Genomic DNA, 21915 nt, shown 5'->3' with positions numbered 1-21915 from the left:
GTAGCGTGGGGGGTGCAGGGGGGCCGGCCACACCGGGTGCAACATCTGGGGGTTAGGGGGCGCAAATCCACGGGTTAGGGGGCGCAAATTCACGGGTTAGGGGGCGCAAATTACTTGCCTTGCCCCGGGTGCTGGCAACCCACGCTACGCCACTGCTTTGCTCTCTGCCATAGTGCTCAAAGGAAGAATCCTATATATGGGGAAGTGAGAAATACGGTCTTGTGGAACCACTGCTGTATCTTGCGGGATACCAAGCCAGGAGGGATGGCTGCAACAGCGTCACATCCAGCAACTGACCTACTTTTTCCCACTCTTGACTGGAGTGGCAGGTGTCTGAATTTTCTTATGCTCTACAAAACCAACCACAGTCTCGCAGCACAACATAGCACTCTGGGACACAAGGTTCCCCTCTCCTCAGGGTGTTTTTATTTCTGCTAAGTGTGAGGCCAAGATAAGCAACGAAGGCTCACACACAGGGCCGTCTTAACCGCGGGCGTGAGGGGTGCATGGCAACCGGGCGACGGGCTCTCAGGGGCACCAGGCCGAGAGTCCCTGGCCGAGCGTTGGAGTCTAGGGAAGAGCCAAGTCGGCTCTTCACGGACTCCCAACGCTCACTCCCGAACTCGTGGAGAGTCGCCCGCAGGAGGAGCCATGAGAAGGTGGCCAGATGTGCCCCCTCAGCTCTGGAGTGCCCGTGCCAGGTGAAGCAAGGCGTGCAGGAATTCCCCTCTTTGGTTTAGCTGCGGTCGAAGAAGACTTGACGGTGAGCGGCTGAGGAGAGATGGTGCCGCTGGGACGAAAGGCTGAGGCTGGAAGAGGTGATGGGAGCAATGAGAAAGCAAATGCTGAGCTCACTCTGGCAACGGAGAAGGCGCTTCCTTCCCACCTTCCAGCCCTTCAGCATTCCAGGTTCACTACTCAGTCTTCATTATATGTCCTCCCCATAGGGTGTCCTGCACCTGCTGGAGTATTTTTGTACTTTTGCAAACTTTGGGGGCAAATAACCTTCCCCTTGGGTGTGAATGGTGTCACTCTGGCTACATGAGGACCCACCCTTGGAGAAGGGGGCACACTGTTGGCACAGGTCTCTCTCTTCCGCGATCACCCTATAGCCCCTTAAATGCACTGCTTATAAAGCCAGCAAGTTCCGGGGAAGCGTTTGCATTATCCCAGTCTTCTCCAACCGGTTGTCTTGAAGAGGATTCTGGACTACGATGCTCCGGGGGCTGTAGTCCAAAACTTACACAGGGGCGCCAGGTGGGTGAAAACCGCTGATCAGGCAAGGGCTCCTTAATATTCTCTCCTATTGCCCCACCACCACACGCCTGCTGCCACTCTAGGCAGGAGTCTCACTTCTGCTTCTCAACTTCCTAGTGAAATGTACATTTTCTGAGGGGCATTTTTTTGGGGGGGGAGGTGCTGTTTTGTTTTGGACTTTGCTGTTTCTGGATATAGGAGTTGTCCTAACAATTCACGAAGGGTCGCACCTCTTGCTTCGCAAGCAGAGAGCCTCTTGTGTTCCTACTTAATTCAGCCCTTTATTTGGAGCCATGAGGACTAGCATCTTACCACTGCTGTAGCTCAGGGGTAGAGCGTCTGTTTTGCACACAGAAGGTTCCTGGTTCAATCCCCAAGGGCATCTCCAAGCAGGGCTGGATGAGACTCCTACCTGTAAACCTAGAGAGCTGCTGCCAACCAGTGCTGGCAATATTGAGCTAAATTTATGGACTGCGTTTATACCCCATATTTTTCTCTGGAGCTCAAGGTGGCTTGCATTATTTCACCCCCTCCTTATTTTAATCCCCACAACAACCTCGTGAGCAGGTTAGGCTGAAAAGTGAGCGACTGGACCAAGCAGCTTTGTGGTAGAGTCGGGATTTGAACTCTAGTCTCCCAGGCCCTAATTCGACACTGTAACAACCAGTACAACCACATTGGCTCAGTTGCCTGACCCAGTAAAAGGCAGCTCCATGTGTCAGCAATGCACATTGTCCAGTCAACTTAAGACAGGGATCTGGGCATGTTCAAATCCGACGTTGTGACATGTGGCCGGCAGTACTGTAACCTTTGGCAGATGTGTGCACACACTGGTGTCTACCCTGGTCTTTTAGTAGCAATTAACCTTTCCTATAGGGTTTCCTTTGAAGCTAGCAATAAGGGTTGTTTTTTAATGAAGGGAAATTTCTAAGCTTCCATGTTACCTAATCTATTCTGTTCCTCAACTCAGACATTGCAATTATATTACCCAGTTCCTAACAGGGACAATTTTATGATCTTAAGGAGGTCTGCCTGGAAATCAAAACTGCAACAATTGTTTGTGTGTGTGTATTTGCTTCCCACTTTTAGGTTTTCTGGGGCTTGTTTCATGTGGAGATAAATTATGTCGGCTGAGGAAATTAAGGATGCTTTCCTCCCAACATGTGTTTTCATAAAGACTGAAAGATCAGTATCTGAAGAAGTGTGCATGCACACGAAAGCTCATACCAAGAACTAAATTAGTTGGTCTTTAAGGTGCTACTGGAAGGATTTTTTTTTAAAGTGAAGAAAGTACTTTCCCCCCCTAGATACTACTCTTTGTCCATTTAGCCCTGTATTGTCTATTTTGGCTGGTAATAGCTTTCCATTAGTTACCACCTGACCCTTTTAACTGAAAAACCCAGAGTTTATAAACAAGAACCCTGCTGGATCAGGCATGGGAAGCCTGCAGCAGAAACTAAATGTTCTCTCTTTTAAAACCTTTAAAACAAATGACTCCCTGCAAGTAGGAAATCAGTATCACCTAAAGTCTCCGTCTGAGCATTTCTGTTTGCAAGACATGGGTTTTTTTTGGGGGGGGGAGTAGCCAGAGGTCAGTATTGGTTGTGGAGGGAGGGAAGTAAAGGGGGACAGAGGTCAGTATTGGTTGTGGTGGTTTCAACCTATGGGAATAGAGAGAGTTTAGGGCCACAAGGTACTGAGATAATGTGTGAGCGTGATGCCAGCTCCCTAAAAAAAGGTAAACAACCCTGGGCAACCTTTCCAAAAAAAAAAAGGTGAACAGCTTTGGCGGCGCCGGACGGATCTTTGCACTCCGGCGCCGCATATGCTTAAGACAGTCCTGCTCACACAGTCACAACAGCAACCTGGTTGGGCGCTAGGAAAAGCAGCAGCAAAAGGGGAGTTCAAACCCCACCAAGACTGGAGCGGGGAAGCGCCGCCGCCGCTGCTCAACACCTGCAGGGAGTTTCGCAACGGGAACCAAAGGAAAAGCGACTGCTGGGACTCAAGCCACCACCTGGCTTGTCGTCGTTGCTTTACTTTCCGGGCGGAAAGACAGGAGGGCTGATCATTTTGCTGGAGTCTGGCCTGCTTAGCGTCGCCCCAGGAAAAGTTTGCTCGGGAGGAGGGGAGCCGCGCGGAATTCAAGCGCGCGCGCTTCTGTGCCTCGCGCAGCGCAACTTTGCGCGGAAAAGTCCCCAGAGAAACGAGTGAAAACACCACTGCCGGGCACTTCGAAGGCGCCTTTTCCACCCTCCCCGCCCCGTTTGCTGCTTCGTTTCTCCCCGGGGGTCGAGAGAGGGGCGCAACCACCCCGCAACTCTCCCCCCTCAGGCTCCACCTTCTCGGGAAACGGAGCAGCTGCCCCCTTTCCTCTCGCTCTTCCCTACACAAAACTTTGTCTCCCGGCAACTGCGCGGGCGGCGTCACTTCCTCTCCCTTGCAGGCCAGCCGCCGGTGGGCGAGAAAAGGACGAGGGCTCGCTCTTGTGTCTCTGCGGGGCAGCTGCTCCGCGCGGGGACCAGCCGGGCTCCCTCGCGGCCGGAGGAAGGGCAAGCCCGGGGGGAGGGCCACGTGGGGCCGCCGGAGGAGGGCGGACGGGGGGGGATGCAGCATGGCCGCGGTGGCGCTGCCCGAGTCGGTTTCCAGTAGCCATGGCGGCGGCGTGGGGAGCCTGGAAGGCGGTGCGGGCACCGGGGGCGCCAGCAGCAACAGCAGCCGGCATGAGAAGAGCCTGGGGCTGCTCACCACCAAGTTCGTGTCCCTCCTGCAGGAGGCCAAGGACGGCGTGCTCGACCTGAAAGCGGTGAGGGGGAGATGGGGGGCTTCGGTCCAGGCGCTGTGGGTGGGATCCGGGCGCTGAGGGTGGAGCGTGCATGTGTCTCTCACACACACACAACGTGGGGTGCGATGGCCCTTGATATTCTGAGGGATCCAGCGGGAGGATCTCTCGACTGGGATCTGGTGAGGGGGAAAGTTCCATGTTGGGAGTAGGCACCTTTTTAATAACTCACCCCTTTTCTGCAGGCTTCGGCGTATGTGGTTTTGCTTTTGCCCCCCTGCCCTGGGTGCGTTTAGCGGTCTAGGGCTCGGTTGCTTCAAATTGATGCTCTGTTTCCTCCTAGTTGCCAGCGCCTGAACACGCTTCTAGGTTGCCCCAACCTACTATTATAAAGTTGGAAGAGACCACGAGGGTCCTCTAGTCCAACCCCCTGCAATTCAGGAACCTTTTTGCCAACGTGGGTCTCGATTCCACGACCCTCAGGTTAAGAGTCTACCTGACTTCTGTAAAGAAGCTGTGGGCAGTAGGAGTAGCCCCTGCTCTTTTCTCCCACCCTCTCTTATCTCCACAGACAAAGGTGCACAATAAGTTTTTTTTGTGGCTGAGTACGGATTTGAACTCTAGTCTAAGTCCAGTCCTGAAAACAGCTGCACTTGCTCATCGTACAGCTTGTCCCTTAAAAACTTGTATTTGCCCAATATGTGCTCTTTATCCCATTGTGCACAGAAGCCTGCTTATGTCGAGCCAAGCTGGTGGAAATGTTGGGGAATTGACCCTTCCTGCGTTCTTGAAACATGTGGAGGGAAGCTTTTAATGTTTAATAGAATATTTTATTTTAATATTTTGTTGGAAGCTGCCCAGAGTGTCTGAGGAAACCCAGCCAGATGGGTGGGGTATAAATAATAAATTCTATTATTATTATTATTATTATTATTATTATTATTAACTCTGTATAGAGCACCCTCTTATATATATATATCCTAGGGAAGGTTTTAAGTAGAAGTAACTTCTGAACTTTTATAGCATATCTGGATTGGAGAGACGTATTGCTGGTGGGGCTTTTTAGAAGGAGTTGGATTCATTGAGCTTTTTTTTTAGGGTGAGTAGGAGAAACGGAGGTGTAGCTCAGCAGTAGAGTTCATTGGTATTGCATACTGAGGAACAATCAAAACCAGAAGGGCTATAGAGTGAATCCCTTGGAGAAGTGTGGCTTGAATCCTGCTTTCTTCTATAATCTAAGTGGGGAACTTGCAGAATCTTATGTGAAGCAGGTAGTCCTTACTATGGGAAGCCACTGTAATTTACACTGGCTTGTTAGGCCAAAGGGACGCGGGTGGCGCTGTGGGTTAAACCACAGAGCCTAGGACTTGCCGATCAGAAGGTCGGCAGTTCGAATCCCCGCGATGGGGTGATCTCCCGTTGCTCGGTCCCTGCTCCTGCCAACCTTGCAGTTCGAAAGCACATCAAAGTGCAAGTAGATAAATAGGTACCGCTCTGGCGGGAAGGTAAACGGCGTTTCCGTGTGCTGCTCTGGTTCGCAAGAAGCAGCTTAGTCATGCCGGCCACATGACCCGGAAGCTGTATGCCGGCTCCCTCAGCCAATAAAGCGAGATGAGCGCCGCAACCCCAGAGTCGGCCACGACTGGACCTAATGGTCAGGGGTCAACGTAAAGTTGTGCCAGATCCAACCCCTTTCAAGAGCACGACTACTGCCACCTGAGCTGGCCCCAGCCTGCCAGAGGACCAAACAAAATAGATTTTGACTCACACCACCCATTTTGCCAGTGTAAGTTCCGCCAGGTTGCCAAGTCACGTGACTGAGCTGAACAGTGTTAGGATCCAGTTTAAGTATCCTCTAGCCGATCCCACCACCAGGAAGCCAGTTCTGGGGGACTTGCATTGGCCAAGCCACATTGAGCAAGTTACCCCAGCATATCTTCTGCTGAGCCAGGATTGGGGATACACGCCATAGCCTGGCTGAGACCGAGATCTGCCACATCTTTTCTCTCTCATCCTGATGCGACGATTATGTTTTTTGTGTTTTTATATTGTGATTTTATCCTGTGAACCGCCCTGAGACCTGCAGGTATAGGGCAGTGTACAAATTTAATCATTAATAATAACAATAATTGTGGCAAAAAATGAAGCGCTTTTTTTGAGAGAGATTTTGAAGGGTTTTAATTGAACCGCTAATAGGGGAATTGTGATCAACTGGCACCAGGCCTGGAATTGGACACGGGTTCAAATTCCTATTTAGTTCTCCATTCCATTGACGGCCCATGGCAAACTGCCACCTATTTCTGTGAGGATAACAATGATCTCTTTCCCAGAACTGTTGAGCAAATATACAAGGCAAAGATTGTAAAACATTTAAAACTGCTATTAAACTATTAGCAACCTCCGCCGAGGTGAGTTGCAATAAATTGTGTAGTTGCTCCAGAGTTCTGGTAAACTTGCTACTCCTTATTTTATTTGTCCCCTATAACAAAAGGTCTGTAATCCACTTAATTAAAAACAGATTCAGGTTCAACAATAACCACCGCCCCTATACACATACAGAAACAGCAATATGTAAACTTATGCAGGCTTGCCCAGAAATAAGCTCCAACTAGTTCTTTTAAGCTTGTGTTCAAGTAAACTTGCCTGGGATCAACCTACCAGAATAATTTTGCTAGCGAAGTAGATTGGTTCTTTGCTCTTGCACTACATAATGAAGGTTATTTTCAATAATTCAGCTGACATTTGTATTCAGCTGGGTAAAGTAAACGCAACTATAATTATACTCCAACAAAGGGCAGATTCATACACTTGCCCAAATAAAATCCCTTTTTTCGTGACAGAATAGCAGGCGTGTTCACCTTCTTCCATCGATCACTCAGCATAAAGGGCATGTAACATGAGCGCTCCTTATATTTACCTAAAGGGATGGATCTAGTCTAAGTTAGATGTACTGAAGATTTCCGTGGGATTTAAATTTAGCTCACTTCATTGGAGCCAATGGAATGTACATGCCTTCCCCTTTAAAAAGGGGGATAGGGGAAGGGATATCTTATGTAGGGGTTTACATGTGTGCAAGATGAGGGGGTCTTGTGCATCACTCCACCTTGGGGAAATAAATGATATTTGAGTGTACAAACTAGGTCTTAGGTGCACATTGCCACATTAAGATTCCATCTTCCCTCCAATTAAAGCAGGAATGAGGAACCCAAGAGCTGAAGTTCCTTATGGGGAACATTGCAAAAAGGCTTGTATCAGAAGTGGATGGACCAGAGGCAAAAGTGGGAAGTGCAATAAATGTAACTCTTAGCTTTGTACAGTAGGTTTCATTCCAACTATGCAAAAGTCTGGTTTCTTTGCACACATCCCTCCAGCGGAGCTGGACTGATGGAAAGCGGAATGTTAATTTTGTGGTTAGGATTGTGTCTTTAGTGTTGAATGATCAAATATAAGCATGAATTTGGAGAGGAAGCCCTTAATTGGTGGTTAGGGGACGCAGGTAGCACTGTGGTCTAAACCACTGAGCCTCTTGGGCTTGCCGATCAGAAGGTCGGCGGATTGAATCCATGCGACAGTGGTGAGCTCCCATTGCTCTGTCCCAGCTTCTGCCAACCTAGCAGATCGAAAGCACACCAGTGCAAGTCGATAAATAGGTGCTGCTGCAGCGGGAAGGTAAACGGCGTTTCTGTGCGCTCTGGTACTCAGCACAATGTCCCTTTGCTCGAGAAGCAGTTTAGTCATACTGGCCACATGACCCGAAAAGCTGTCTGTGGACAAACACTGGCTCCCTCGGCCTGAAAAGCGAGATGAGTGCCACACCCCATAGTCGCCTTTGACTGGATTTAACTGTCCAGGAGTCCTTTACCTTCACCTTAATTGATGGTTGTAGGTTGGATCAAAGTAACAGCTTCTTTGCTGGTAGATGTGGATGAAAAAGCTACAGTTGAAAAATGTGTTTTTCATTGTTGCCAAAAAGTGTATATGTATATGTGTGGGTTAATGAACAACTGGATTAGGGGGTGAAGCAAAATAGGGGTCTTTCACACAAAAAATATTAAAGTGAAATTTGTCTCTGGTGGAATATGAGCAGGGGGTGGAAGTTTCAGGCAGCTTGATCCTTAAAGAATTTACATTGGTAAGAGTCTTGGACCCATGCCAATGCAAAAATTTGAGGCTCAGAGCTTAGGCTGCTAATCACGTTGGCTGTTACTTGCAGGTTAAATTTTACTCTTAATGCTATCGCTTTCAGCAACAGTTCAACAACATAAAGTGTTCTAGAGCATCCCTCTTGAGAATCCCTGATTTCCTGCCCCCCTTTTTATCTCATTACTTCTTTTACTCAGAAGGTCCATGATTTCATTTGTTTGGTGGTGTTCGTTACTGAGGTTCAGTCTTAACCATTGCCATTATATTTTGGAATGATAGCAAACCCCATAATAACACTGCTCTTCCATAAATGACATTAAGAAGCCTATCTTCCTTTGATACAATGAATTGTCATCCTACTCCCTTCCACAAATCTTGTTCCCATTTTTAGAAATGAAATGACAGATTATTCCTTTACTGCTCAAGGAAAGCATGTTGTCTTTTCAGCCCCACTTACCATTTCCCTTGTTCTCATGCATGGCTAATTCTGAAAGAACTCATTCCCATGTGTGGAATTCTGTGGACATGTTTTAAGGAGGTCATTCTTTTAGGCATTTTGCTTGAAGGTTACTGTCCCTGTCCAAGAGTCAGAGAGGGTGGTCTAACGCATCTAATTGTGCATCTGTGACTGTGGCAGGTTGAAGATTTACCCTTTTAGGCTTGTGATTAATATTCTCTAGGAGGCTTGTACAGCTTCACTGAAGCTGTCTAATGAGCCTCCCCTTTTGCCCTTCATCTGCATAAATTATTCTTTATCTTACCAGGCTGCCGACACACTTGCTGTAAGACAAAAAAGGCGGATCTACGACATCACCAATGTTTTGGAAGGGATAGATCTCATAGAAAAAAAGTCAAAAAACAGCATCCAGTGGAAGTAAGATAACTGATTTTTAATTTTCTTACATAGAAATACGGAATGTTGTTTTCCTTCACAGATGAATGTTATCACTGTTAGGTATTTATGTAACGAAAATAAGGTATATATGTAATGAAAACAATGCATGTCAGCAATACCAGCTTTTGTATTCTCTGCAGACACTAGTCTCCAAGCAGTTGTTTGTCAGGACCTGAAAGTATATTTTGCCACAAATGCAAACCCTTTCATTGGTGGTCGGGCAACAGAGGCTCCACAGTTCAGCAGAAAATCACACATGAAAACCCCAAAAAAGAGATGGATTGTCTCTCTTGTGCGCAACCTTTGAAAGTCTCCCTACTCATATCATACAGAATCAAAACGCAATTGAAACTTAATTGTTATTACACTATTTATAGAATTCATTTTTTTGCTGCTATTATATCTTTTCTACTTTTGCCTTTTTTGTTACTCATTTACAGTAGCATTGAATTTTTTTGCTCTCTCTTAAGAGGTGTAGGTGCCGGTTGCAATACGAAGGAAGTCGTAGATAGACTGAGGTACCTTGAAGCAGAAATTGAAGAATTGGAGCTAAAAGAAAAGGAGCTGGATCAGCAGAAACTGTGGTTACAGCAAAGCATAAAAAATGTCAAGGAAGATTCCACAAATAAATGATATCCTTTGAAACATGCTGTGTAATTCTTGCAGATGGAATTATTGCTGCTGTGCAGCAATGCACAGAAAATGGAGATGGAATAAGTGATGGGCATTTTCTCAAATGGGAGTTTTGAGGGGTTTGACAACAGTTGATACTAATTTTTGTCTGATACTAATTTTGAGTTGTGGGAACATAGACCTTTAGTGGATTAATAAGGGAAGTGAAATGCCCATCGGGAGGCAAAATTCCATACATGGCCATTAGCTTAGCATTAGCTACCAGTTGGATCCCATTCAATGTTTACACAGAAGTCTCGTATTCACAGGTGCTGTTTCAAAAATGGAAAGCATTCTCATACAAGGCAGTGCTTCCTTTTTCATTTACTCCCCCATTGCTGCAACCCTCTGTACCATATTGTATCTTGGTCCAAATCGTCCCTCATCCACAGAGTCCTTTTTTGAGGCAGCAGTGAACTGGGTGATTTGTCTGAACAGAATTTTTTTCCCATTCATGCAACAGCACCTTTGGATTCAGGCTAATGGGACTTTTTAATACCCAAGATACAAATTGGGCAGAGGCTGCTTTTTGCTAAACAACTTAGAGCTGCTTTCTTACAATCAAATGGTATATAAATTTTGTTTAATAATTAAAATGAATGTGTTTTTAACTATGCAATTTCAGTTACTAGTCCAGGGTATGACAGGCAAAATATTGAAACAGAACTACCTAACTAGCCTGGTAAATTTCCTAAAACGTACTTGAAAAAGGTCAGCAGTATCATGTTATTTTGAAACTTTCCTTGACACAGACCACTTTTTCATACATCACTCATGAAGACATTTGTGACTGCTTCAACGGTAAGTTGCTGAGAAGTTTGACATGTTTGTTAAATGGTGTCAGGAGAAAACCCAGATGTGTTCACTATATGGTCCCCTTATCAGTTAGTGCTAAAGTTATTAGCCATGCTGGCTGTGGTTTATGAGAGTTGCAGCTTCACAACACCTGGAGAGCTGCATATTCTCTGCCCCTGCTTTATGTAGACCTGGACTTCAGCTACAATCCTAAAACACGAGAAAGTAAGCTCTGTGTGAATACAGTGGCCCTTGATTTCAGAGTAAACGTGCTAAAGCAAAGATAGCACCAGATTTTTGTGTGCAATAGGGGTGGGAAAATAAAGCTGGTAGAATATGGTGAAGTGAAATGGCCAGTTTATGATCACTTAAAACTTTCTTGCATTAAAAACATGTTTTCTCTTTATACAGTGTAGCCATCCTGTACTTTTTTCCCCACACTGAAATATAGCATATCTTATTTGATCATGTAACCCTTTGCAAGTATGCTGAATTTTATTTTGTATATTTATTCTGACATGTTTTCATGACCCATTGGCCATGTCCTTCAGCCAGTACAAAACAAAACAACAAAACAAAACCTCCCTGTATACTATCCAGGAATGTGTGTGCATGCATTCAGCTTAACACTTGACAATTACTCCATAATCAGGGGATACACTACTAGCAATTCAGGCTCCTTCTGGCACACAGTTAGAAGTTCCTGTACCTCATGTGGTATGTATAAACAGCTCTTTTAATCTGTGTGGTTAGCAAATATTAATAATATTTTTTTAAAAAAGTTTTGGACTCAAGTAGTGTATATGTTCTAACTGGGGCTTGTGCTTACAGAATAAACTTGCTAAATTAATAGCAAAGAATAGTATACCTAGTTTGTGTTCTAATCTATTATTTTTTATGTTTCTTTGAACATGCAGCATTCATCACTTCAACTATTAAATTACCGATAGTTATTTGTGCTGAGCCTGAGTGAAACATATTTACACAATAGAGGTTTGGGGTTTTTTTTTTAGAATTTCCAGGAGAAAATACTTGCTCCACATTTTCAGTTTCAAGTTTCCTTTGCTGCTACAAAAGTCATACAAATAGCTTTTTGTCGCAGTTGGAAGGAGGAAATTGACCACTATTCCAAATGAGTGTTCACATCCTGATCCAAGAGAGAATTAGTGAGTGGTGCCATCTAAATTTCCAATAAACCCAGAACATTACCTTCTGAATGGTTTGAATTTGGCACTATTTGAAGCCATGACTTTGCCTGTCCCTCACCTGATGTCATATGACGCCAGGAGAAGGATAGGTGGTTGCAGCTTGGCTCAAATGACTTCATGCGCCAAATGGGAAGCTCTGGCGGGCCTGGTTAGGCTCAGGGGCCAGAGGTTTCGCATCACTAGTATAAAGCAAAAGCATTATCACTACAGGCAGCAGCAACATTCACTGAAATTTTGATGCAGTTCTGAGACAGGATGCGCGTTCAGTGTGCAATTAGCTTCCAAACAGCTTGACCATGTGAAGATATGTTGGGTTATGATGTAGATTAGAGGTGAGGAGGTATACTTGTGTACTTGTATCGTCGTTCTTTATGATTTCAACTTCTCAACTAGCACATTCTCACCTGTTCAGTACACAGCTTTCACCTGCATTTTTTTTTTTACTTGTCCAGTTTATTTTTACTTCAGTCCAGTTTGACTTAATTGCTAAGCCTACTGCCATAAAGGATGGTGACCTTACCTTTTAACTTTGCTTCCTTTCTAAAGAGACAAAACAAATACCAGATCAATCTGAAGAGTCATTCGGGGCCTATCCATGTGCTGCTTATAAACAAAGAGTCCAGTTCCTCAAAGCCAGTGGTTTTTCCGGTACCTCCTCCAGATGACCTCATGCAACCTCCATCTCAGTTGCCAGCTCCATTGATTTCCCCTAAAGTGAATGTAGATCCTCAAAAGTCTAGAGATCCTCCTCATCAGGGTCAATCCCTCCCACGGATACCACCAGTCACAGATATATCAGCAGGTAGTGATTTCCCCTTTTCTCAATTAGCAGCAAATTAAAAATATAAAGGGTTGAGCTAAGGATTTGTGGGTGGAAGACAATGCTTACATGTGACTGTTCTAAAATCAAGCAGCAAAATCCATGTATTAAGAATTAGTTAACATATTTTTGCTATTCACATTAGCATCGCTAAAATCAAGTGCATGCCAATATTAAAATGTGAGCTTGTGGTAACAGAGTTCGTGCCTGTATCAGAAATGTTGTGTTCCAGAAATCTGCGTTGAACTAATATTGTCGATTTCTAATGTGAACTTTCCCACCCTGTAGACATCAGTTTGCAGGAGAGCCAGACGCCTGAAACTCTGTATGCTGGCATTCCAGATTCTGAGCTGTATAACAGCCTTATAACAGAAACTACACCTAGCTCCAATACCTGCCAGTCCTTCCTTCCGCTGGACGTAAACAGTATTCTGAAGCCGAATGCGTTTGACATCGCAAAGATGGATGAGCCTGGAGGTAAATTACATACTTCATTTGATTATAACTTTGAAGGGGGGAGGACAGTTGCTGGTGTCCTGAAGCGTAAAACAGGAAAAGAAAGCAGCCCAGTGCTATTTGATGACAATGTTGAGCTGTGGGATTTTAATTTTTTTACGGTCTTAACATTGGCTATATTTCGAGGAGAGTATCTTTGCTTTTGTAGTTATTTTGTGAGGTGCTGAAGCAGATGTTCATGGGCAAATGGTTTTGGTGGAAATGGTTAGGGATGATAAGAGTTGTAATCCAGAGTATATGGAGGGCACCAGGTTGGGGAAGGCTGATTAAGAGGATGACAGGAAGGATTACTGAGTATGTAAAGCATTTTGAACAGAACTGCACATAAAAACTAAGCATGTTTTATTATGAAAATACTATAAAGAAGTACTTGAATGTCTCCTAGCTACCCCTTCAGGGTAGGCTAAACAGGGGGTGTGCATGGTAGTTTACAAAATACTCTTCATAACTGACCTGGCATTTTGTTTTGTAATTTTCTGAATCCTGTAACTTGAGAATCATGCTGGGTGTTAAGCCACTCTATATTCCCATTTCACTAGAGATACCAAAGAGTAGACTACATGAAATATTAAGAGTTCATGGAAAATTTCAGGAGCCTTAAATACCTGTAGCTAGCTAACACGTTTACTTGACTAACTGCACATGCCAACTGGAAATATGAAAGCCTCATAACTCCCTCCCGTGTTTTAGCCAATTTGATCTTATTTTTTATGTGGATAGCCATGAATTTGCTTTTTGTGTCCATAGGAATAATTAACAGCGATATCATTGATGAATTGATGTCCTCTGATGGTAAGTTTATATTCTCAATGTCTCATCCTTCTTTACAAAGTGTGATGTCTCTGCTGCACTAGTTAACAGTTCCCTGCAAATGCCAGCTCAACATCCCTTTGATAGAGTTTTAGGTGGACATGTACTTGAAGCAGAGTTAGATTTCATGATTATTTTACCCTGTTGAATTTAGAGCATGTTGGCATTCCATGGCATTCTGCTGCTTGCAGTTAACAAAGCAGTGACTTTCCCTAACTTTAGTACGTATGCCCTCCTCCAATCTTTCAGTATAAACAATGCTGGGGTGACACTGCTGGGACACTCTTTAGGAATGCAAGAAATATGTCAACAAAGTCACACAAATTATCATTTTTATTTCCATTTGCCTATGCAAAACGTTTAACAAAATAAGGAAAGGATAGAAGACTGCAGTTTGATTTTAAAATGATTTCTGCCCACAATTTTAACCACAGCCTTCTTTAGGGTCCAAAGTATATTTTATACTGTAGTTCCCACTTTCTTAAATATGTAGAATCATCAACACAATCCTCTGTGTGTTTACTCAGAAGTCCTGCTTTCAATAGGTTTACTGTCTGAAAGGTTTGCCTCAGAGTGTAGCTTTAGATTGTGTTGTTCATGTGACACATTCTAGAATAAATTGGATGAGTAATATAGCACGTTGAATGGCACTACTCAGAAGCACTAAGGTTTACATTGAGTAAATCAGAGCAGCAAACTGCTGGGAGCTTAGCTCACTGAAAACACCAGGCAACCACCCATAGCCTCCAGATTTTAATACCAATTCCAGACTCCCAGGATTCATCAGGGTTAATTGAAACAGCATCCTTTTATTGCAGACTCTGAATGAGCAGATCACCCATTGTACTAACCTAATTGAGTGTGTTTTCATAATAATGGCACGGGGACCTATAGCTGACAGCCTTTCCCACTTGCAAATTGTTACCTGTGAATTACTGCAACATGCTGTTTGCAGAATTATTCAACAGCTTACCCACCAGCCTTCAAAGGTCAGGATGGTATGCTTGAATTTCTCACTTTAGCCTGAGATAAATTATGACTTTCTAAGAATCACCCAATAAATCTGGTTTCCAACACTCTAAGAGTGTCATCTGCTCTGCAAGGATGAAGTTGGATCATCATAAATTGTTGCATGAGCAGTCTACAAACATGTACATTTGAAATAGACTTTCACTCCTCCAGTTTTACTCCTCCTCTTGCTAGTTTCATTTTGTTTCACACTTCACACATGGGATTGCCTCCACACTGCTTGAACTTGGGACCTATTGGAATTAGTGTGGCTAAAATTTAACAAACTTATTCAAGATTCGACCCATGATGCCCCTGTGCCAATACAGGAAGATTGTTGAACATGAATCTCAAACTAAACTCAACAGGGGAATGTCCCTTATGAAATGCTTGAGCAGACTCTGCCTGAGTTTTCTTTTTGCACAATCCAAAAAGTGTCATGTTCCAACACTAATAATTGCCAGTGGTGCATGAACTTCATTGCAAAATAAATCTTTGCGCTGCCCAATTGTGTACAAGGAGTCTGTACCAGCAGCATGCCTGGTCCAAAGCTTTTCCAACAAATTTCTCAAATGCCATATATAGTGTTTTCCCCTTTTGAATTTGCCCATGAATTAGGAGGATGTGGGGGCTTTCCACCACCAAATCAGCTTTAGGTTGTCCCACTATCCCCTATAATAATTAAGCTTTCTTTTTGATTAAGTTTTCTATCAAACAAAGATGTTTCTGATCTTAAGCATCTCGGTGAAATGGTTTTGCACTTCAGCTGTAAATAAATGTTCTCAGCTGTCCAACTATTCTTCATAGCCCTGCTATTATGCCACCCTTGCTTCCGCAGAATCTTTATTGAGGGAGTCATAACTTTTTTCCAAATGAAGCAAGCAAATTCAACAACTGCTTTCTTTGTAACCTTGTTGCGTTCCATTAACAAGCCAACAAAGAAATTTTAATTTTATAATTGTGGCTGATAGGCTTATTTAAAAATGGTTGCTTCACTTCAGTGCACTTGCTGTTTCAGAGGCCCACAATTTTAGCCCACCGGTTCAGAAAATTACTTGGCCCCCGTCTATATGTGCACCATATGGATGGGAGTCTTCATCTTAAATAACTTGTGCAGCATCTCTGCTGTTGCCTGAAAACCATCACATCTCATGTCTTTTTGATTCCATCAGAGGCGTTCCAGTTGCTTTTTCCAAATTGTATAAGCTGGTTGTGAGCTGCCTTTCCGCTTCATACCTGAGGGCGTGGGGAAAATACAATTTAACACTTCTACATTTTCAGCACAGTAAATGTATTGGATGACAATACATCATCCAATCCACTTTTTTGCATTATATGCGTTTAAAGCTCATTTCATAGCACAACACTGCTAGTTCCTTATTCTTATAATTTGACTTGAATATAATTAAGCTGCCATAGTGCATCATGTAAAAATGGTGCTTTGGTTTTGAAATGATTTGTGAGGCATCCTGTAAAAAAGGGTCTTGTGGTATTGGCAGAATATTACGTGGTGGTCCAAAGCTTATCTTGCAGTCCAGGGGTGTGCAAACCTGAGTTCCTTATACAGGCTGCTTCTGGGCAAGGAACTACCTCTGTCTCATTCTTTACTTGATTTCACTTGTTCATAAAATTCCACAAGATAATGTACACAGTTGTTCTACATGCCCATGCTAAGTGGACTTCAACAGAGGGTAATAAATTCCATTGCACAGTATTCACTTTTGCTGTGCTGACCATCAAGATTTGAGTCGCTAAACAGACATAAAGAAATGCATAATAAAAAATTAACATAAAGACACTTTCACATTTTGCACTGTATGCTTTAAGTCACAAAATGGGTATCCCTTCTACCAGTTCTTTGCCTTTCTACCCAGTAGAGTCAAAGCTAGCATGAATTTCTATTTGTCATATGTGGAGATCAGTACTGGAGCAGGATCTTTGCCAACCTCATTCTCAGCAGAGTCTTACGCCTAAACAGCCTTCCAGGATGTTGGGTGAATGTGGCAGCAATGATAATGGTTTTGGAGGCCGGGAGAATAACAATGCTAATTCAGAACAAGGAATCAGGATAGTTATGTCTTCATTTGCAAAGGACTGGTATTATAGCTGTGTGACACAAAATTGATATTTCTTTCCCCCTCTGCAGTCTTCCCCCTCTTACGGCTGTCTCCTACTCCTGGAGATGACTACAACTTCAACCTGGATGATAACGAAGGAGTCTGTGACCTCTTTGATGTGCAGATACTGAACTACTAGATTTGATGCAGCCAGATTGCCTCATCTACCTCTAACGATATAATATTGTAGACTTAATTTCATAACACAAGTATTTAAAAATAATGAATGTAAAACTTCTGTAGTTCACCAACGCTGGGTGTACGTTCTTCCTTGTACTTCATTATTTTGACCAACTTATAAACTCAGTAAAACAGAAGCTTCCTTTTACTGCAGTGCAGGGATTGGTGTTCCTAGAGATGTTACAGTAGCTTAATACAGTTACTTGAAAACCCCAGTTCTTTTTAATTTGTTCTTTAGGAACCAAAGTTTCATAAGCCCAACTCTGCTTCCTGTACAACTCCAGACTGCTGAGTTTTATGCACCTGGAAATCTTCTACAATCATTCCAAATTTCTGACCTTTTATGTCTTAAAACTTCCACTGCCAATTGTAGAATGAAGGGCATTAACTAGTTTATGCTACATTGTTTCAGTGAACACTTTTGTGGAGTGCCTTTTTAATTAGCACTTTATTTTGTTCTCTGTTTTTTTACTTCTGACATTCCACATTCCTAGATTTAGGAAAGCACTATTTGTAGTTTGTATTAAAAGAGTGCCAATGCTTGTACATTAACAAGATTTTAAAAATAAAACTATACAAAGAGTTGCTTTTTGCCGATTTATCAGGGGGTGCAATATTGATGTAATACGTACCATTTGGTACTACAATTGGGACAGCAAGTCAGTTGCAGTATCCACATTGGCTGGTTCACTTTCCGTAGCTTTTGGAATCTGATGAAGGAAACAGACATGCTCAGCGATTTGGGTCCATTGTCCATGTATAATTTTAGAATACACTTACAGCCACCAACTCATTGAAAACTGAAGCCTAAATGCAGCATAGTAACACAACAAAATATAATAACAGATGCCAAATGAAAGAGTAAAAGGGGATATTTGGAGCCAAACATATAGGAACAGATTTCCATGCCAAAATCAAATACAATAAATTAATACCACAAAGTTCCAATTAACACAATGGGTTTACATTCCCCTTATAATTCCAGTACATTGTGAAAAGAGGCTTTACTTTATTTTTGTATAAGGCAAAGGAATTACCTGAAAGCTCTTTGGAGAGTCTGGTGAAATGGCTTTGGACAATTGCTTAACTTCTTTCTGTACTTCTGTAAATACCTTATTCACCATGTTAACCTTTTCATCGTTCACAATATTAATCTTTGGGGGAAAAGAAAACAAATTTTAGGCTTTTGTATTTCAAGATCAACCTAAAAGCATTCTCTGTGCAGTAAGCTATAGAAACTCAATGTGTTGTGTTTTAAAATAACTTTGGAGGATATACATGACACTAAACTATACTAAGATTTCAAAAGTTCACCAAGGGAACCATTCTTACATAACGGCTCAGCTTGTTCATTAGGCTGAGGCAGAGTGAAGTCTTTCAAAAATAAGCAAAAATAGATATGCATCACTCACTTCCAAGAATCAGGCTTATAGATTTTAAATATGAGAAAATTACTACAGGCATTTCCAGACTGTTGCTGTTCTTGGGGCAATTCAATCCCATTCCAGCCGATTCAGGCTGTACAATTAAAGCTGATTTAGACCTCTGGTTAAAACAAACCCATGTTCCCAAAAGATCAGACTCTCAAGTGATGAGGAGTGACTGGAAAATGGGGGATTACATTGCATCAAAGCGTTACCTAATCTCTCCACAAACAAATCATTAAACAGCCAATGTCATCTAATCTCTCAGCAAATAAATCAGGATGAATGCTCATTAAACGGGTAATCTAGAAGTGGCCTGTGTCTTTATTCAGCCAAGAGAAAGTCATAGTCAGTACAGCTTGAGACTCTTAATCTCAGGGTTGTGGATTTGAGCCCCATGTTGGGTAAAAGATTCCTGCATTGCAGGGGGCTGGACAAGATTGCCCTTCCAGTACTAGAATTCTATGAGTATTGTTGTTGCCTTTACATGCATATGGAGGGAGAGCTGGGTCATATTTTCTGGCCTCACTAACCTCAGCTGAAGTTATGGAGATGTTGGGTCAGCAGGCACAATCCCCCCCCCCCCAATGCATTCATTCACCTTGGATTGAAGTCAAGAATGGGGCTTGTAGAATGTCCTGTACCTTCCATCACTCTGCAATTGCATATGCCATCCTTTCTCAACTTTGGGTCTCCAGGTGTTGGACTACAACTTCCATCATCCATAGTGAGAAGGGGATGATGGGAGTCGTAGTTCAACACCTGAGGGCCCACGGTTGAGAAAGAATGGCATATGGCACTAGGGTTGTTTCCGTTTATCATGCACAGCACAAGTTGTTAAGATGTTCCTAATGAAAAATGTAAAACAACAGCAAGAAGGAATCTTCTAAAACTAACCTTTTTTAGATTTGTTGTCACTGGCTTTGCTTTCCTTTTAACCTTCGCAATTTTCTTGTTGGCCACATGGAATACATTCATCGGCTTCTGACTTTTTCCCTTGTTCTTGCCCATTGCCTAAAATATTGTTTCCAAGAGTTTAAATAATGTGTTTTGGCTACTGTAGTAAGCAATAATACTTAAAAGCTCATTGAATCTTTCATGCAAATAAGGCTGCAGTTTTACACATTAATGTGGGAAGAAGTCTCATTAAAGCAACTGAGACTTGCATAAAATGAAGCTATAAACCCAGATTCCTGGCTATTCAAGTGCTAAGAAATGACACATAATAGCCACAATTCAACCCAGAATTCAAATGCACACTTAAGTCAAGTGTATTAAGATTGTCAGCAACAAGTTTAAAGGACCAGCAGGGTGCAACCAGTAATCTGAATCAGCCAGTACAGCTTCATAGCAGAGCAACAGACCACCTCTCCCCATATGAACCAACCCAGATCTTGCGAACATGATCTGAACTGTAGCCTAACAACATCTGGAGAACCAGGGTCGCACCCATCCCTTCTATAAAGGAGCACTAGAAGAAAAATGAGCTATATCCTCTCCAGAACTGTGTGCCCTTTCCCACGCACAGCCATAAAATGTCCAGTTGCACTGGCAATCCTCTAGCACAGCCTTTTCCAGCCCTGAGGCCCCAATCTACAATTCCCATCAGCCCCTGCCCGCATGCCCAATGGTCAAAGATCTTGGGAACGGTAGTCCAACATCTGAGAAACTACAACACATCAAGGGAAGTAGGGCTGCATACGGGAGAAGAAGAAAATCTCCCCAATAAGAGTTCTGGGATGGTTGCAGCTGTAAACAGGAGCACTCCTCTTAGGCCCTGAGGATACACTGCAACATTACATCGACAAGGAGAGTCTGATGGGTCGGGCTAAAGGCCCATCCAGTCCAGCAGACTGTTATCCCAGAGGCCGCGCAGATGTCCTCAGGAAAACCTCAAGCAGGACCAGTGCCAGCTTTACGTATAAACTAAACAAGCTATTGCTTAGGGGCCCTCTCTCTTGCGCCCACCCCCCAAAAATTCACTATTAATATACTTCCTCTTAAATGTATTTCAGTTCAACAATTACTTTGATAACATACATATTCTGTTGTGTGCAAATGGCTTTAGATACCTATTAGGTGGTCCATAAATTACCACATAGCATATATTCAACGCAAAAAACAGCGACAATTTGTTGTTGACAAAGGACAGCTGGACATATAAAGGGCCCCATTACCTTCAGTAGCTTGAAGGTAAAGGGACCCCTGACCATTAGGTCCAGTCATGGCCGACTCTGGGGTTGCGGCGCTCATCTCACTTTACTGGCCGAGGGAGCCGGCGTACAGCTTCCGGGTCATGTGGCCAGCATGACTAAGCCGCTTCTGGGGAGCCAGAGCAGCACACGGAAACACCATTTACCTTCCCGCCGGAGCGGTACCTATTTATCTACTTGCACTTTGAGGTGCTTTGGAACTGCTAGGTTGGCAGGAGCAGGGATTCGAACCGCCGACCTTCTGATCGGCAAGCCCTAGGCTCTGTGGTTTAAACCTAAATCCGGTCCTGAGCAGGACCCGGTGAGCGCAAGAGCCCCTCTGCCCTCCACCGGTTCCCAGCCATTGGCATGTAGGCGCATTGCTGCTTCCGTCCTTGAAGGGAGAGCACAGCCATCGGGGGTAAAGAGCCATTAACAGCGTCGCCCTCCACAAATTTGTCCAACATAACCTGGTGGCCATCACTGCCTCCTGCGGGGGGCATAGTTCCGCAGTTGCACTCTGCGCCGCTTATATACCTCGCTTACACGAGGGTAAAACGCGGATACACCCTGAAGTCCGAGCCCACGCTTCCCCCCCCCCAACCCGCTCTTCCCACGGCTTTACCTTCTTTGCACGCACAGACAACACCTTGCAAACTCGTCCGGCTTCCAGGCTCTGCCCTTGCCTACTGCACCACGTGCGGCGGCGGCGGCGCCTGACGTCATCCGAAAGCGACAGGGAGTTCCCCAGCTACATGCCCGGGCCAGAAGTTGTGTGTCTGCGGAGAGCTCCCCTGGGTGGCGCAATCGTTGCCTGTGCCCGCCTGGAGGAAACTTGCAGGGTTGTGTGCGCGCGCTGCGGTGTGATTAGATCTTAGCCACTAACTTCTGTTTCTACCTGATTTTATATTACATATGCACACAGTCAGCCTTCCCTGCCCGTTGAGCATATTCAGTTTTCATTGGGTTGTTTTGGCACTTCCTGAAAGGGGATTTGCTTGGTATTTGGAATATTTTCGCAAGGGCTCCCTCAAGCCAGCTGACACCACTCTCTTGTGGCTTTCACTGCATAAGCAGCAACACTCAGTGTCTGAAC

General features: G+C 43.9%; 2 protein-coding genes across 2 annotated transcripts; one reads left to right on the top strand and one right to left on the bottom strand.

Moving 5' to 3' along the window:
* The first annotated feature begins 3480 nt into the window (after window positions 1–3480).
* Window positions 3481–17786, top strand: E2F5 (E2F transcription factor 5). The gene is made up of 9 exons (XM_083747937.1): window positions 3481–4063; window positions 8947–9056; window positions 9548–9709; window positions 10507–10550; window positions 11197–11261; window positions 12299–12554; window positions 12861–13049; window positions 13836–13880; window positions 17053–17786. Exons 1-9 carry the CDS (start codon window positions 3872–3874, stop codon window positions 17160–17162), a joined length of 1173 nt encoding a protein of 390 aa, XP_083604063.1. The 5' UTR covers window positions 3481–3871; the 3' UTR covers window positions 17163–17786.
* On the bottom strand, window positions 17787–21598 carry RBIS (ribosomal biogenesis factor). Its single transcript, XM_083748139.1, has 4 exons — window positions 21445–21598; window positions 19525–19641; window positions 18241–18357; window positions 17787–17913 (listed from the first exon to the last, which is right to left on the bottom strand). Exons 2-4 carry the CDS (start codon window positions 19636–19638, stop codon window positions 17845–17847), a joined length of 300 nt encoding a protein of 99 aa, XP_083604265.1. The 5' UTR covers window positions 19639–19641; window positions 21445–21598; the 3' UTR covers window positions 17787–17844.
* Between the last annotated feature and the right edge of the window lie 317 nt (window positions 21599–21915).

The sequence above is a fragment of the Podarcis gaigeae genome, assembly GCF_964106915.1.
Source record: "Podarcis gaigeae genome assembly, chromosome: 7".
Taxonomy (NCBI): Eukaryota; Metazoa; Chordata; class Lepidosauria; order Squamata; family Lacertidae; genus Podarcis; species Podarcis gaigeae.
This window is presented reverse-complemented; position numbering and strand designations above follow the sequence as displayed.

Coding starts and splice junctions, on each gene's coding strand:
- E2F5 (XM_083747937.1), top strand. CDS start 3,872: ATGGCCGCGGTGGCGCTGCCCGAGTCGGTTTCCAGTAGCCATGGCGGC. Junction 9,710..10,506: donor GAAGATTCCACAAATAAATG/ATATCCTTTGAA, acceptor GACACAGACCAC/TTTTTCATACATCACTCATG. Junction 13,050..13,835: donor AAAGATGGATGAGCCTGGAG/GTAAATTACATA, acceptor TTGTGTCCATAG/GAATAATTAACAGCGATATC.
- RBIS (XM_083748139.1), bottom strand. CDS start 19,638: ATGGGCAAGAACAAGGGAAAAAGTCAGAAGCCGATGAATGTATTCCAT. Junction 18,358..19,524: donor TGACAACAAATCTAAAAAAG/GTTAGTTTTAGA, acceptor TTTCCCCCAAAG/ATTAATATTGTGAACGATGA. Junction 17,914..18,240: donor ACTCTCCAAAGAGCTTTCAG/GTAATTCCTTTG, acceptor TTCCTTCATCAG/ATTCCAAAAGCTACGGAAAG.